At 40.9% G+C, this 16,585-nt stretch overlaps 1 protein-coding gene across 2 annotated transcripts in view; it reads left to right on the top strand.

Moving 5' to 3' along the window:
- The window catches only part of sbf2 (SET binding factor 2), a 113,020-nt gene that overhangs the window by 80,588 nt on the left and 15,847 nt on the right, over positions 1-16,585 (top strand). The window contains exons 22-33 of one of the 2 annotated variants that reach the window (XM_022202534.2): positions 2,193-2,388; positions 2,903-3,030; positions 3,760-3,935; positions 4,121-4,254; positions 4,362-4,563; positions 4,960-5,156; positions 5,355-5,495; positions 7,392-7,475; positions 10,894-10,968; positions 12,750-12,928; positions 13,968-14,144; positions 14,558-14,659. In XM_022202534.2, coding sequence (XP_022058226.2) covers positions 2,193-2,388; positions 2,903-3,030; positions 3,760-3,935; positions 4,121-4,254; positions 4,362-4,563; positions 4,960-5,156; positions 5,355-5,495; positions 7,392-7,475; positions 10,894-10,968; positions 12,750-12,928; positions 13,968-14,144; positions 14,558-14,659 — 1,791 coding nt within the window. The remainder of the gene's footprint in view (positions 1-2,192; positions 2,389-2,902; positions 3,031-3,759; positions 3,936-4,120; positions 4,255-4,361; positions 4,564-4,959; positions 5,157-5,354; positions 5,496-7,391; positions 7,476-10,893; positions 10,969-12,749; positions 12,929-13,967; positions 14,145-14,557; positions 14,660-16,585) is intronic. The other variant, XM_022202535.2, reaches the window with a different exon arrangement.

The raw sequence follows: 16,585 nt of genomic DNA, 5'->3' as shown, positions 1-16,585 counted from the left end.
AGTGGTGTTCAGCTGTCTTGTCGTGCTATATGAGAGGCATCAGTTTCACAAAATTCAGCTGTACAACATAAACTCTATTTGTCTAGTTTAATTAAAATGTCAGCTTGAGAGAACATGTGCCATACAGGAGGTGAAGTTTAAACATACAAGCAAGTGTTCATTAAAAAAAATACAGTTTTATGTTAGAGGAATGTGAGTGTGATTGTTTGTCTGTATATGTAGCCCTGCGACAGACTAGCGACCTGTCCAGGGTGTCCCCTGCCTTCACTCTAAGTCAGCTGGGATAGACTCCAGCACCCCCCGCGACCCTAATGAGGATAAAGCGATGTATAAAGAATAGATGGATGGATGTTAGAGGATCAACTCTAAAATGTTAACGAGGCTGTGCAGCGCTTGCTACCCTCATCAGGCTATACTGATACCTGAGAATAAAATCTGAATTCCTTAACCTAAAAATGAATCTATATTCATACGAAACACTATATGCATCTGCACTGTTGCCTTAATGAAAGTTTTAACTCATGTTGCAACTCTCAGTTTTGACCACAATTGAATCAGTTTAGTCTGGTTTGTTGCTACTATGCAGAGTGTCATCCAGTGTTTTCCAGTCAAACTTCTAAATTTTACCAGTTAATCAATTGTAGCCTGCTGTGTTATATGTCTGCCAGTTCTTGTTAAACCACACAATCACACACAGACTTACCAGACAAACGCCATGCCAGCACTGCTTTTGGAGCAACCTGGACACCATGGTGAGCAGTCTGTCTGCTGCCCTTTGTGGTTAACTTCTCACGAGTTTATGTGTTGGAGAAAACATTCAATTGCACAGCGAGCTGCATGCATCATGCCAGAAAATGCTAAAAAAGAAAAAAAAGTGTGTAAACAACACTGAGTCTGAACAGTTGTAGTACTGGCAGCCATAGCACTAAGAAGAAAAACAGTGAACGCATTTAAGGTGCAGTTCCACTAAGTAGCAGAGCTCACAGCAGTAATGAGGTGCAGAGGGAGTCTCTTCTTGGTCTCGCTGTTCGTTCAAGGACAGATTCAAGAAGCTATTATTATCCTGTGGCCAGGCCGTGGCTCCCTCAGGTCAGCTATGGCCTTAATGGGAAATGCTGTGAATGATCTAACGTCCCTCCTCGTTTGTATTTGTGACAATGGAACAATTGAGCATTTCTGTACTGAGACTGGAGGTCAGAAGGAGCTGGAGCAATGCAGGGTTCAGACTTCACTGTTTTTAGTTACAGTTCTTGCAGTAGAAACAGTCGGTCATATGGTGTTAGGGACAGTTAATAATCAGTTCTCTTGTCAAAACACATAAATGCAGTCAACTGTGTATTACATGAGGCATATTCGTCTCACTGCACGCACCCTTTCTTCTTTCTATAGGACGATGCAAGCATCATTAACTTTGTCTTGGAAAAGTAGCTTAAAACGGACACCGATTTCTCCAAGTGTTATTTGTCTGCTGAATCACTTTCACACAAATATGAGAAGTATCTTAAGAGATCTTGAATGTAGAAGATATTTGCTGTTTGACAAAAATGTGAAGTTTTAAGGGCTGCTATTGGTTAGTCCTCATGCCTTTAGCTACACAAAGTTTTCATGTTAATATGATTCAACTGAGTGAGCAGAACAAAAGTAGGATGTATAAAACCTGCATTTTGAGTGAAACCTTTAATTACCTTATTGATGACTGGGCAATCAAATGAATCTACGCTACAAGTACAAAAACACGTCACAGCAGTCTGTGTCCAGATGTTTAAATGTTCAAAACACAAAGCGAGAACCAATAATTACTCAGCTCAGTAAATTGGATAAACAGAACCACTTTACTAAAAAAGCAGATCACGAGTTTTACTAGGAGGGTTGAAATGTTAAATGTGTCTCTGTGGAGAGCAGGAATTTGTTTTTGTTGGAAAGTTTGATCTTTAAAATGCTCCCCCTTCATGGTCAGTGCATTTGCAAGATGTGTGTTTTTGATGATGACGTCCATGAGAAGCCTAAATTTGTCCAACAAGGTCATGTGGTGCTCCTGATTTGACATCATGATGATAAATTGTTTTCCTGGCTTCATTTTAAATACCTTCTCGTCAATGAAAGCTGTCAACGTTTGCTCTCAGACGTGTCGACAGGCAGGTACAGTTCGTGCTTCTGTCGTGGGTAGCTTGTAATGTGTTTTTTCCCTTCAGCCTAAGATTCTGCGTCCAGCGCTGCTTCCCGGAGAGGAGTTGGTGTCGGAGGGGCTGCGGGTGCTTCTGGACCCTGACGGCAGGGAGGAGGCCACTGGGGGCCTCCTGGGGGGCCCACACATCCTGCCAGCAGAGGGAGCCCTCTTTCTCACCACGTACCGCATCATCTTCAAAGGCATCCCCCACGATCCACTCGGTAAATACTGAACCACAGCATCACTGGCTTTGTAGTCTCAGTGAACTAAAAGAATACTGTGTTTTCTCATTTTCAGGTTTAAAATAATAAGTCTGCTTTTGTTAATAATTGACCTAAAATGACATTTTTTCTTGGACAGACAGCAAGAAACAAAATGTTCAATTGATTATTCATTCCCAGTAATTTAAGCCAAACATTTTTATATGTTCAAGTTAAAATAATGATCCTCATGTTCTTGCTCTTTGTTCACATCTGGCATGCCATGTTCCACATCTCTTTACTGCCAGCTGTTTAACAAAGGCATAAAATACCAATTAGCAAAGAAGTCGGTTGTGTTGATAGGATGCTGCAGCCATCATGTCAGTAATATCTGTGTAGATTCTCAATCCTGAACTGAAGTAACCTCTTGAATGTACAGTGAAATGTCTTCAAGAGAAAGAGAGTTGCTTTTTAACTGAAACTCCCACGACATGTCAGTCATGTGATGCGGGTCTGTATATCTGTATTTGTCCAGTGGGGGAGCAGGCAGTGATCAGAGCTTTCCCAGTGTCCACGCTGACCAAAGAGAAGAAGATCAGCATCCAGAACCAGCTGCAGCAGAACATGCAGGAAGGCTTGCAGCTCCGCTCTGCATCATTTCAGGTAAACACTGAAACACACTTCCAGCAAGACGTTAAACAGATGAGTGGAGTTACTGCAGTGTGTTTTAGTTATTGCGACTTGTGAGCAGTGACGACGTCCTATTTATAATTATCTGTGGTTCTGTTTCTCCATTATTCAGATTGCAATATTATATTAACTCAATGCCTTTTTTTAAATTTACTGTGCTGGCAAAAAATTCAAAAACAACACAAACTAATGTATAAGCAGTAACACTTGAACTTATGATTAACATTAACCATGGTACACATGACCTCACTGTCTTGTGCTAAATAACTCAAGCCTCTCAGAATCAATACAATATTCAGCCAAGCATGAGTTTTTACTCTAAATGTTTTGCTATAAACCTTTTTATGGTTCATTCCTTTCTTTTTACTAACAAGGATGATGAAAGTTGTTGTAGGTTGCTCTGTAGATTTGTTGTGCTTCCATACTTACTGTGTGCCAGTGTTATGGAAACCATACGTGGCCTGTTAGACCACTCTCTCATTAAATGTGGAGGTTGTAGATCTTCATCCTTGTGCAAACGTTTTGGAGTGAAACAGAGAAGAATCAGCTTTATTCCACTGAGAAGTGCCATGTGTGTTTAGGTTGACCTCAAAACGTGTTGCTTGGGTTAAACAGAATTGGAATCCGGTGTAAATGTGAAATGTTGTGTTTGAATTGTTGCTTGCGTTGTTAGATAATCAGTTTGATGGGTGTCTCTTGCAGTTGATAAAAGTGGCTTTTGACGAGGAGGTGAGCTCAGAGATGGTGGAGATCTTCAGGAAGCACCTCCAGAGAATCCGCTATCCACAGTCCATCTTCAGCTCCTTTGCGTTTGCTGCAGGACAAACAGCACCTCAACTAATCCTTCCAAAGCAAAAAGAGAGAAACACTGGCTTCAGGTTCGTCAGCCAGCTGTACAGAAATGGCTACTGGACTGAGTTCTTATTTTAAATCAATTTACAGAGCATCACTGAATGCTGTTTCAGTGTGTGAATCATGCTGTCATATGAAATGTTCCTGCGAAGAAACATGCACCACCAAAGCCTGCACACAGTAAATTCTGTCTGCTCTGTACTCTTCACAGAACACTGTCTAAAACTATTGTCAAAGGAGCGAAGAGAGCTGGAAAGATCACAATGGGCCGTGGCAGCCAGGCCTCGCTGAAGAAGAACGACAGAGGCAGCAGAATGACCTGGCATGAAGATGATGACATTTCAAGTGAGAGATGACACATTTACAAGTGGTGGTGTGGACCTGGAGGGAGAAGAAAACAGACTGAAGAAAATATTTCAAAAATGTAATTCGGCTTTTTCTGTGTGCTTCAGTATCAGACGAAGGAGAGCCACCACCCAGCAACACGTTGCGAGCGTCGGAGAAATCCACCATGGAGCAGCTGGTGGAGCAGTCCTGCTTCCGTGACTACCAGCGTCTGGGTCTGGGCACCATTAACGCCAGCTCGTCTCGCTCCAAATCGGGCGAGCAGTTCAGGATCACAGCCGTAAACAGACTCTACTCCCTCTGCCGCAGGTACAACGCCTCCCACTGGATATCTGCTGCCAGTTAAGTAGCATCATCTGCAGCGGTGTGACTTTATGCGCCTCATGAATCACTCCAGAAACCTGCTGATCTGGGCTGATGTCACTAAATTGCGGCACAGCGGTGCTGCAAATTTTAGTTTCCAGTAATTGTAGCCCTGCCGGAAGCTGTGTAAGCCTTGGTATCTCGAACTGCCAGTGGGGAGTCCATTTTTACTAGGCAGACAGATATTTGCCTTATTTATTGAGAATCTTGGTCTCTATACTCAAACACAAATTTACTAAAATGTTGGCTGTAAATTCTGTAAGAGGGTGTTTATTCACTTGGATGTCTGTCTTCCTGTGGTTTATTAATGGCACAGATTTCTGCTCTGTCTCTGTCCATCAGCTACCCAGGTCTGCTGGTGGTTCCTCAAGCTGTACAGGACAGCAGTTTACACAAAGTAGCCCGCTGCTACAGACACAACCGTCTGCCTGTGGTCTGTTGGAAGCATCCTCGTACCAAAGCCGTGCTGCTCCGCTCAGGAGGCTTTCACGGCAAGAGTGTAGTGGGATTGTTTAAGTCGCAGAACCCCTCCTCAACAGGTTTGCACAGATATTCTGTCTTTTGTATCTTTATTGTGTTCCTTTAAAGATCTGAAAAACATGAATCACAAGAAATTAGCAGTGGTTAAACTATGAAAACACAACAGTTTATTTGGTGGCTCCTGTCCTATTTATGTAGATTTGTAATTCAAGCAGATTTAAAACAATGGTCATTATTTTCTGTCTTTGTGTTTTTAGCCCCTGCCTCATCCTCAGATTCATCCAGTAGTCTTGAACAGGAGAAGTACCTGCAGGCTATCCTGGAATCCATCCCTGTTTACTTCAAAATGAACGGAAACAACACCCTGTCCAACCGTTCCCTCATAGGCCTCTCACCAGGTACTGTTCAAAAGACAAAAAATTCAAATTCAATGTTTGTTTTTGTTTGTTTTTTTATGTCTTGCCACCATGATTCATAATCTGTACAGCAGAAGCTTCACAATTATATCACAGGAGTAGGTGATCTGATTAGATTTAGGTTTACCTTGCGGTATAATTTTCCATTTTATTTAAGTAAAACAGATTATGTGGGCGCTCTTAATGATGCACATGTAATGCTGTAAGACATGTTCTTTTATTTTGAAACTCAATCAAAGTATGTCCTGTTTATTTGGAGAGAAACTGACACTGTTCTCTCACCTTCTTGACAAAATTCATTTGGTGCATCATTGTGCCTGTTGGGCTCTTTATATCTTAGGTGTCAGTGAACCGTAACGACGACTCTCTTCCATTTCATTTTACCACCAAGACATACCAGTGAACCCGGCGGCGCGGTGGCTGAAGCTGGAACATGCTATCAGTTAGCATTGATGGCTGTTAGTCAAATTGCGGGGCATGAGAAAGGGCTGTTTAAACCAAACAGAGACGGAGACTGTCGCCCTGATGTGAGCCTTTCAGACTGCACACATACCTCACTTTCTTTGCCAGGAATTGACAGATCCCAACCTAGACCGTGACCTTATGTTGTGTCAAAGTCATCTAGAAGTTGCCATGGCTACTAGTCTGCGGTGTGCAAATCTCCACTTGCTTTTAGACATTAAGGAAGCAAACAGAAGAGGATGCCTCACATCCACCCACCTCACATAACTATAAGATAGTAAATACAGTAAGTTCACCTGTGAGACACTTTTATGTAAACCCTAATTTTAGCATAAGCGGGCATTCATTCCCCTAAATCAAGGCTACGTCACCCGTCTGTCGTGCTCCCTACCTGACCTGAATTTGCTGTGCGATGGCCTTGGCTGTGCCGTGAGAAAAAGCTTGGATTGTTTGCAAAGGGAAAGGAGGCCACACAGAGTTCACTTCTTCCGATAAAGAGAAAAACTGCAGACTTGCACTCCTCAGAGTTATTTTCGTTCCCTTCAAGTCTGTTTTTTCTCTGCAATCAGGTAATCATTCTCTTCCATTTTGTGTTTGCTTTGGTCAGCGGTTATTTTTCACCTACTTATCTTCGTGTGTGTGTGTGTGTGTGTGTGTGTGTGTGTGTGTGTGTGTGTGTGTGTGTGTGTGTGTGTGTGTGTGTGTGTGTGTGTGTGTGTGTGTGTGTGTGTGTGTGTGTGTGTGTGTGTGTGTGTGTGTGTGTGTGTGTGTGTGTGTGTGTGTGTGTTAGTTACACAGAGAGATTGTGTGGGAGAAATACTGTATCTGATATTTAACATTTCTAAGGAAATTTGTACAATAAAAGGTTATGTAAGAATCACAAGACAGCCTGGGGTCACTGTCCAACCAATTCATCTCTTCTGACTTCACCCCCTCCTGCCTGTATCCTGGATATACTGTGCTAAAACTGTGTCCAGGATGCTCTCTCTCTCTCTCTCTCTCTCTCTCTCTCTCTCTCTCTCTCTCTCTCTCTCTCTCTCTCTCTCTCTCTCTCTCTCTCTCTCTCACACACACACACACACTCACACACACACACACACACACACACACACACACACACACACACACGCGAATTCTGATCATTCATGTGTTCACATTTAACTTTCTTGTATCTCGTGTTTTAAACTCTCAAATAGGATTAAGGGGTCTTTATGTGGAACATTGACTTTAGCGCACTTCTGCAGTGTTACAATGAGTGGAGCCAAAACTCGCAGCTAATCATTGCATCAGCTTGGTTGTTGCTTGTACAATTATTGAGAGCACATTTGTCATCTTGTTTATTATTTGCTACTAGCACCGTATGCATGCAGCCTGACACTTGTTTTAACATCCTGTGGACAAATGTTTTGCTTTCAGGCAGTGAAAGGAGGACATCGAGGATACCAAAGATGGCTCCCGTCCATTTAGACCTCCCATTCTCGAACAGCTTTACGAGAGGAGGTGAGTGTTTTCCTTTGTTTCCTGCTCAATTTGTCACCCGTCTTCCTGCTGTCAGATGAAATATGAAAAACTAGAACTGTCATCTGTTAACTGCAGTTATGACTGTTGTAGCATCATCTTTTTATTTAAAGGAAATAAGACATGCACTTCTCTTACTCCTCACAATTCTTTAATTACTCTCCTGTTTTCCAACGATCTTTGAGATGTTCTTTTCCCTTACCTCTGGTGTCCACTTGAGTCTCTGTTTCTCTTTAGTTTAGTCACACCACATGCATAGTGTGCCTAAATATGGCACAAAAAAAAACTTTTAAGTTACTCAGTTTTAACTGGAGAACGTCTATAGACACAAGTACACACCTAAACAAAAATGAATAAATAATAGAAAACAATAAAAAAGATGATATTTAATGATTTTCCTGTCATTTTTGAAAACGATGTGCATTTATGAGAAAAGTGTGAGCCAGTGCTAACAGGCCAACAACCCCTAATGTCTACATTAGGTAGCAACTGTTCACAGTGATAATAATTTTGTTCATTTACAGCATGTATTCAAAAACATGTTCCTGTTTAATCAATTGAAAGAGGAGAAATCAGACTTCAGACAGTATATTTTAGTTTTAATGTCATTAATATAATGCATGAATGCGAGCAAATGTATACCCTCTTGGAAAAATTGTAGAAGAGTAACCAAGAGGTAAAAACATGTTTCAAATGAATACAACCAAGGTACAACTAACGGACTGGTTTCAGTAAAAAATAGATTATAAACTATGTGATCATTAGTGCAAAGAGCAAATGTGAACCTATTGTCATACATGCTTACAGTTTAAACGTAGTTCAGCATCTGTTAATTATGTCAAGTTTAATTTATGTCCCAGAAACTGACCTCTGTGTTAACCCTTATTATTGTGACACGCGATCTTCCAGAAAGATGAGAATTTCTGTAAATGCAGTCTTTCAGATAAAACATCATGTTCTGTTAAGCTGACACAACACAGTGACTGTCCACACTGGAATGCAAAGTCTTAAATAGAAACAACGATACTGAGTGTTTTGTCTTGCCCAGATGTTTTCTTAGAGTTGATGCATAACGGAGGTGTTAGTCACTGCTTCAGATGAAGCTCAAAGGCGAAAGAATTCGCAAACATTACTCAGCATTTTTCTAGCACAGAGAAAAGGATGACCCAGCACTTTAAATTTTTTGCAACGTGAATGTGTCACTTCCATTTCTTTATCCACCAAACCGCAACACTGTTCTGTTTAAAGTGCTGAATTATCATTAACACCATTTTTGCTTCCATGGAACAAGGAGTGAAAGTTCGAGCCAGATTTTGTAAGGAAGTGACACAAATGAAGTGATCTGACTGATTTGGGATCACCGAAATCTGGAAATATTTGATAACTTAGAGATCTTGTTACTCATTAAACTGTAATACCGTTTTCAGGATTTTATTAAAAGTACAGTGTGAGACATTAAAAAGACTTTTTAGAGATTAGAAAAAGATGTGATTTAACAAGTTGCTTCAAAGGAGCCAACAGACAGAGTGCATTAGGTAAAGGGTGAAGTTGTCGATAGGGCTGAGGTTGCAATAGATCACTGAGATAAATATTGTCAATATAAAGCCATTAGTGGTTGCTTCGTTCCAAGGTTGTGTATTTGTATTAATTTACATTTGGTGAATTAACTGAGGCAATGCAGTGTTGACTTTGGGTGGCTGTTTAAAGCTCTTTTCAGACTTTAGATATGTAACATTGCACATGACAGCATTCTGTCGTTCAGATAATGTTCCTCATGGCCTCTTTCAGAAAAAATCCACGACATTGATGGAGAGGGCCACGGTACGCGCCTGATGCTGGTTTTGAGTTTGGACAGTGCATCAAGTAGCATATTGCATGATAATATGCTAATTACCAAATCAAACTAAATACAGTTTATGACTAGTGATTTAACTGTAACTCACAAACTGCAGCTGTGTGTGACAGCTCACCTGCCTGAAGGGAGGAAGTGTACACGGTGTTACGTGTTATTAAATCCTAATCAATCCTCCCTCCATGTCGGGGATAATCTACAAATACGGATGTCCTGATTAAGGTTTTGCCCCAGATCTGATCTGAGTTAATATTTAGTGACTTCCGATACAAGTCCCAATCCAATAACATTTTCCATCACTTTAAATACATTTAAGTTATAGAAAACAGTCAAATGTGTTTAATTTATCAGTGAAGAGCTGTGCAGTGCATTTCTACATTTAAGTTGCTCTTTAATGTTAAATAGGGGGCAATAAACCATCTGAAGGATAGGGTGTTGGACATTAGTTGCACCATCATGTGGAGCCTCCAACTTTACAGTTCTGTAGTGACCCGAGGAGGCAGTTACCCGGACTGTGGTTGGGTCCGTGTTAGCAAGCAGAGAACATTGTTGGGGTTTACTTAGCCACAGGCCGCCATGACAAAGCAACGCTTAATGACCTGCAGACGGAGCTGATGTTCTTAAGATGAGCTGGGATATAGTAGATATCCACTTATTTGTCTTCTCAAGTAATCATTTATTTATTGTTAATGCCGGTAATAGAATAGAATAGAATGACTGATTAAGAAAATTATCGAACGTTAAATTCCTTGCATCCTACCGCAAATTGTGTTCTCCTTTTATGACACCTGTGTGACAGCCAACATAACGAATTAGGCTTAATTAAGTCCGTGCCAATACTGGTCAATTCAAATGTGTCTGTATCAATAAGATCACATCAGGGAAGCTCATATGGGTCCAGCTGCTTGTTGCTTGTCACCCGTCTGTTAAAGCGACAGCATGGAGTTCAGACCCGTGCCATGCTCTAAGTTACATATTACTAGATCCTATCTAGTAAGACTGATGTCACGACGTCTAAAAGTTACCGGGGTTGCTTGTTCAGACATGAAGCTGACATGTTCAGATTAATGGAAAGGGTTGAGTGTCTGAGAGGGGCGTCGTTGTTGTGCTCATCATTTTTTCGTTGCCATTAAGATTTCTTTAAAGTTTAATAAGGTTCAACAAAATCTTGCTTGCAGCTCCTGTAAATGATTCCAGCGTGCACAGATGTTGACAGCCTCCCACATCTGTTCCATGCAAGCTCACACGGAAAACTTCAATCTGCCCCTTTATCTCCATACAATCAATCATCATCATCAACAATCATGAACATGCATGCTACTGTATGACAACCATTCTCCTGATCATTAATAATATAGGCTGTATTTCATTGTCAGTTTACGTGTCCCAGAGCAAACTATAACTCCTCAATTGCATGACTGTTCCTGTAATGTGAAGTTATTCGTAGTGTCGGCAGTGACTGTAGTTCATATGATGTTGACATGATTTATTTTTTTCATGCCCCTCTCCCTGCCCTCATCCTCTGTCCTGTACAAAACAACCACCCAGTGCTTGAGTACAGAGATAAACTATTCACTCACTCAAACCAAAAACCTGCCAGTAAGGAGAGAATCCACAATCAAGGTATAGTGAATCTGTTGCTTCCCCTGCCAGCACTTGTGCAGCACATCTGCTTTATCTAACATCTCCTCCAAGGCTCATCATTTTTGCTTCTCTAACCTACACGACTGCTCACTAACCAGGTCAAGTACTACAGTGCACCACGCTGCAAACCCCTTACAAAAACCTTGTGGAACATAGTACTAATCATCGCTGACTTTGTGGGTGCTCCTCTGGGAGCTGTGGTTTTTCACAAACCAGAGTGGCTACTCTGATGTGGTCTTTTCCATTGTTAATGTGTTGGCTCAGCAGGGCTAACTGTGGTCAGTTAAGAGCCGGGTCCAGACTGAGACGGAAAGGAAGCTGTTTGTCATGGCACACCAGTCATGAATCACAGAAAATGAGACCCCTGCAATCTTGCAGTACATTGGAGACGGGTCGAATATGTGCTGCAAATGTGGCTCAAAGGAAGCCGAATTTGGTTGATGTGAGAAAATGTCGTAAATTCTCTGATATTGTGCATGTGATGACTGTGTTTTGATTGGCTCTTTAGTTCATATTAGATCAGAATAGCAGTCATCAGGTGACGCATCAGGCATAAACAGTTATAGTTGGATTATGTTCATTTTGTCATTTCTTACTATAGAATAGCATTACTTTTAACCCGACAACTAAATAAATAAAGTGTGGTTTTACCTTGCTGACATGTTTCGACTGCATCTGTAGTCTTTACACTGACGCTCTAAGAAAGGCTACAGATGCAGTCGAAACATGTCGGTAAGGTAGACCACACTTTTCTGATTTAGTTGTCGGTTTAAAAGTAACACTATTTTATTATCAGTTATGTTGTGGATCCTATCTGAAAAAAGTGTCAGAGCTTTTGAAATTTGTCCGATTTCAGGATGAAATGTAATTATCACACCCAAGGATTTACAAATACTGAAATCCAGTAAGGGCTGCAGAGTGGTTCGGTGGTAGAACTGTGGACCAGCTAGCTCCTGGTTTGCATCCTGGCCTGGTTCTGGGATCTTTCTGCATGGAGTTTACATGTTCTCTCTGTGCATGTGTGGGTTTTTACCGGGTATTCTGGCTTCCTCCCACAGTCCAAAAACATGCTGAGGGTAATTGATTATTCTAAATTGTCTGTAGGTGTGAATGTGAGCATGATTGTTTGTCTCTATATGTAGCCCTATGATAGACTGGTGGCCTGTCCAGGGTGTCTCCTGCCTTTGCCCTAAGTCAGCTGGGATAGGCTCCAGTCCCCCCGTGAGCTCAAAGAAGATTAAGCAGTGTACAGATGATGGGTGGATGGATGGATGAAGTTCAGCTAATTTGGCCAAAGGCTCTTACACAACTGCCCTGGTTACAGAAACTGACACTTGTTGCACTTTGATCGCTGTACAAGTGCAGCTGAAAAGGCCTAAAGTGATTACTGTGAAAAATCATGTCCTTCCTGATGGTGATTCATGGTGTTTGGAAGGTATTGCATGCTGATCTTTTTTTTTTTCTTTTTTTTGAGAAATGGCTTCTAGACTTGTTGACTTGCTAAAAAATTCCAGCCACTTCTGCTTCTAATATCTCAGCATACCGATTGTCAGATGCGACTGCTTTGTCGGTGGACTGAAGGAATGAATGTGTTTACATAATTCCTGTTGTAGTGCTGTGCATGTAAACGCCGTCCCCATGACATGTGTTGTTCATCACTCAGTCTTCGTTTGTTTGACAGCATGTGTACATCAGTGATGTTCGAACGTACCAGCTCCTGCGTCTGTGTGTGACTTTTGTTTGTATCCGTATGTTTGCAGGCATGTGGGCCAGCCTGCGCTCCAGCAGCAGACTCAGTCAGCACCCATTGACAGCCGATGTGGGCGCCAGACTAGCAGGGAAGGATCTGGCGCCCCCTGCAGGGAGCAACAGCCTGCAGGCTCAACTCCTCAAACATCAAGCTGCCCTGTACATCTTTGGGGAGAAGTCACACCTAAAGGTAAGAATTAAAATAAAAAACAAAAAGCTGCTCTCTAGGGGCTGTTGCTGCAAGTCGGTGTAGTATATTGTTGTAAATCTGTTGTCAGTGGACACTTTATGAGGTACACCTGCTGTACCAGATGCAATCTGTTTTGCCATGAATTATGTTTTAATGATGCGTATAATGTTCTTTTATTTTGGCAACGAGGTTTTAAAATTATAAGTTAAACTGTGTATAAAAACTGATCATTGTAAACCTTTTAACGGAGGAATTTGTTGCAGTACATTGCGCAGGTTTATCCAACAAAATCAGAATTTGTGGTGGAACAGCATCATAATTTGTATAAATTCTAAAAGAAAAAATTTTCCAGTTCCCAGCTCAGACTAAACAGCAGCATTACATTGCAAAAAGCTCCTTTAGTGGTATGTTGTGGAAGGGAACAATTTGATTGTTTTCGTATAAATCCTAACGCAGGAAAACAATGTGAACTGTCAACAGCAATTAACTAGCTTAGTTTAAAGTTAACATTTAAGAAGTTTCTCTGTCTTAGTGTGCTGACACATAAAGCAAAATAGTATTAATACAATTAGTAAAAATGGAGCCTCTCTTCCGGAATAATTCAACTCAGTTTACCAACACCCATCAATGCAGTAATTGTTCTTTGAATATGAAGTGACGGTTCTTACACCTAAAAGATGCAAGTTCAACGTGTAACGCTCCTAAAATGCAACTGAAGCACCAGACTTTATCCTTTTCTTATACAGTTTCACAACATAAGTGACTGAATATAGACTTAGAAAGTAGTTATTGAGGAGGAGGTGAGCAATGCCCCAATGCAAAGACACACATTATGTCTTATTGATTATACATGAGCGTGTTCCTACATAGGTACATTCCATAGAGCTGAGTCAACATAAAACCTAAATATTACTCTAAACGAAAACCCAACTTTTTATGTAGCATGGTATTTATCCAGTTGTTGCATTACATTGAGCATGTTTTTTTGAGTATTTTTCTTTCAGTGTCATTTAATTTAACTATCCCTCTCTCTGTGCAGGGCCTCAGAGTGGACTCCTGTCTGAACTGTGAACTGGTTCCGGTGGACTTTGCGGACACACGGCAGGTTAAAGCTGCCTTTAAAAAGCTGCTGAGGGCCTGCGCACCCAGTGCCAATTCATCTGACTCAGAGGACTCCTTCCTTAAAGCCTTGGAGGACTCCGAGTGGATCCAGCAGGTAACAAAACACACAAACAAGCCTGTTTTTATATTCATCTTTACATTACACTAAAAACCCCCGAAACTGTGTGAGAATGACCCAGCTGTTCACTCTTTTTGCTCATCCTGTGTGTCAGATTCGCATAATAGATAAATTATGTGAATAAATCCACTCTGAAGCCATTTTCCCAAGGGAAACAGATTCTCAACGACGGGGTAAGAGCAGAGGCCTTATCGTGCTGGTTATCTGATTGACCCCCTGCAGACTTACATTGAGCATATCATACACTGTCGAGAAATATCTGTGGGAAATGAGCAGCACTCAGCAAGTAATTCACCGGTAGACCAAACATGGTAATATATGCAACGGGAGTGGGTTCATTGTGTGTGTGTGCCTGTTTGTTCACATGTGCATATGTTGACCTCCCACAGCTTCAGAAGATCCTGCAGCTGGCACTGTTTTTGGTGGAGCTTCTGGACAGCGGCTCGTCTGTTCTGCTCAGCCTGGAGGACGGCTGGGACATCACCACACAAGTAAGAAAAATGCCACAAAAGCCTTCACGAAAAAGCACGAGCACATGGCTGATGTGCGTGAAAATGATGTTAACCCTCGTGTCGTCCTGCAGGTCAAAATTCACCCGTTTGAAAGTTTGAAAATGTGGAGAAAAAATATATTTGCACAGGGAAACTTCTGATGTCCACATTTTCAACATTTTTGGGAAATCTTTGAACATTTTTTGGTGGAAAAAAAAATGTTTGAAAAAAGTTTTTCTTAAGAACATTCACAAAAAAATCTACCAAAATCCAGCGAGTTTCGCTGGATTTTGGTAGATTTTTTTGTGAATATTCTTAAAGAAAATATTACAAGTTTTACTGATATGTATGTAATCACTTTAGATATTTTTAGGATTTTTTTGGAGGATGTTTACTCATTTTTTGAAAATATTTACAAGAATTTTTGTGCCACATTTGGGGGATTTTTTCAGGGAAACTTTTAAGGAATTGTTGGAATTTTCTTCGTGAAGGTTTTGCAAATATTCAGAAATTTGGGGATTTTTTTTGCTGAATTTTTGAATTTTTTTCAGATGAGGAAACAATATTTTTGGTGCCCGTAAATGAGGACAGCAGGAGGGTTAAGTAAAATGTCTGGCAAGAGGTTTGACATGGTGCGGAATTTGTCTTTAGGTTTATTTCCATCAACCTATTTTCCAGATGATCTTAATTTCGTCTAAAAACGGGTATTACAGCAAATAATTATGTTGCAGAAGTTATTTTTATATCATATTTTAAAATGGCAGAGATTTTGAAAGTGGGTGTGCTGAAAAAGAAAAATCGCTACTGTACAAGCTGATAAAAACTGGTGCAGATGTGTCATCCATGTCATGCAGCCACTCACCATTACATTCCTCCACTGCACTTTAGAGTCCATAAACAAAGAACTGAGAAGGGGGTTGTTAAGAGTAGGTAAACACAACTTCACTGGTACAGCTCCAGATGGGGTCCTTGTTACATTTCACTCCCCTCTTTATAATCATAGCAGTTGATAAAAACGCCACAGGGAACACACGGATCAAAAGACGCGCTTTAATTCATCAAAGCAAGCACACAGGTATTTAATAGGAAACAGCACTGCCATGCCATGATGTATCAGCTTTACTGGAACTCAATTAATTATGTAGTTCTGCCGCACTCTGTTAAATATACTCGCACCACTTTAGCCGATGCAACACACACTTCACGTTGCATTTTGCCAACTTTTCAAAAATGAGCGTAAAACTTGCTGCGACATTCTAATTAAACATAACTTACATGTAGATACAAGCTAAAGGTTTATCATTGGGAGAATATAGTTGACTGCTTGTGTTATTATTAGTAACTTTTAGCAATTTTTTGATTCTCACCGTTTAATATCTTCAACTGTTCAACTCCTCAGATCCTTCTACAACTTCACTTCACTAGAGCAGAGACACAACGTAACAAAACCAAGCCCAATAGGTGTATATAAAAACGATCCAGATGTCGCCGCTCAATCATTTAACTTAGGAACACTCGAATGTCCGACTGTGGGTCAACCAAACATTCTGCTGCTGTGTTTTGAATGGCATCAGTGCATCCTGAAATCCAGCTTGACACAGCATTGGTACCTTTGAAAGAACAAAGCCTCACTGTTCAAACTGTGTAAACTATTGTAAGATACCAAACAACAGCAACCATGGTGTGCACACAGAAAAACCACAGGTTCTAGTCTTTTCTGTGGTCTATTTTATCACATATTTACTCAATCATTTCTGGTCTTCTTCAGTAGAAAAGGGGGAGCATGAATGAATCAAAGAGGTACCTCAGACAAACGTTTAGGTGTAGCTGTACTAAACGTTTCTGTCTTGTTGTCCTCAGTATTCTAGTGCCACAACTGACACTGAAAGCATATCTTGCAGTTTAAATGTGATTTCTAGATGTTGA

The sequence above is a fragment of the Acanthochromis polyacanthus genome, chromosome 2, assembly GCF_021347895.1.
Source record: "Acanthochromis polyacanthus isolate Apoly-LR-REF ecotype Palm Island chromosome 2, KAUST_Apoly_ChrSc, whole genome shotgun sequence".
NCBI classification, from domain to species: Eukaryota; Metazoa; Chordata; class Actinopteri; family Pomacentridae; genus Acanthochromis; species Acanthochromis polyacanthus.
Note: the sequence above shows the minus strand (reverse complement) of the source record. Positions and strands in the feature narration are given on the sequence as shown.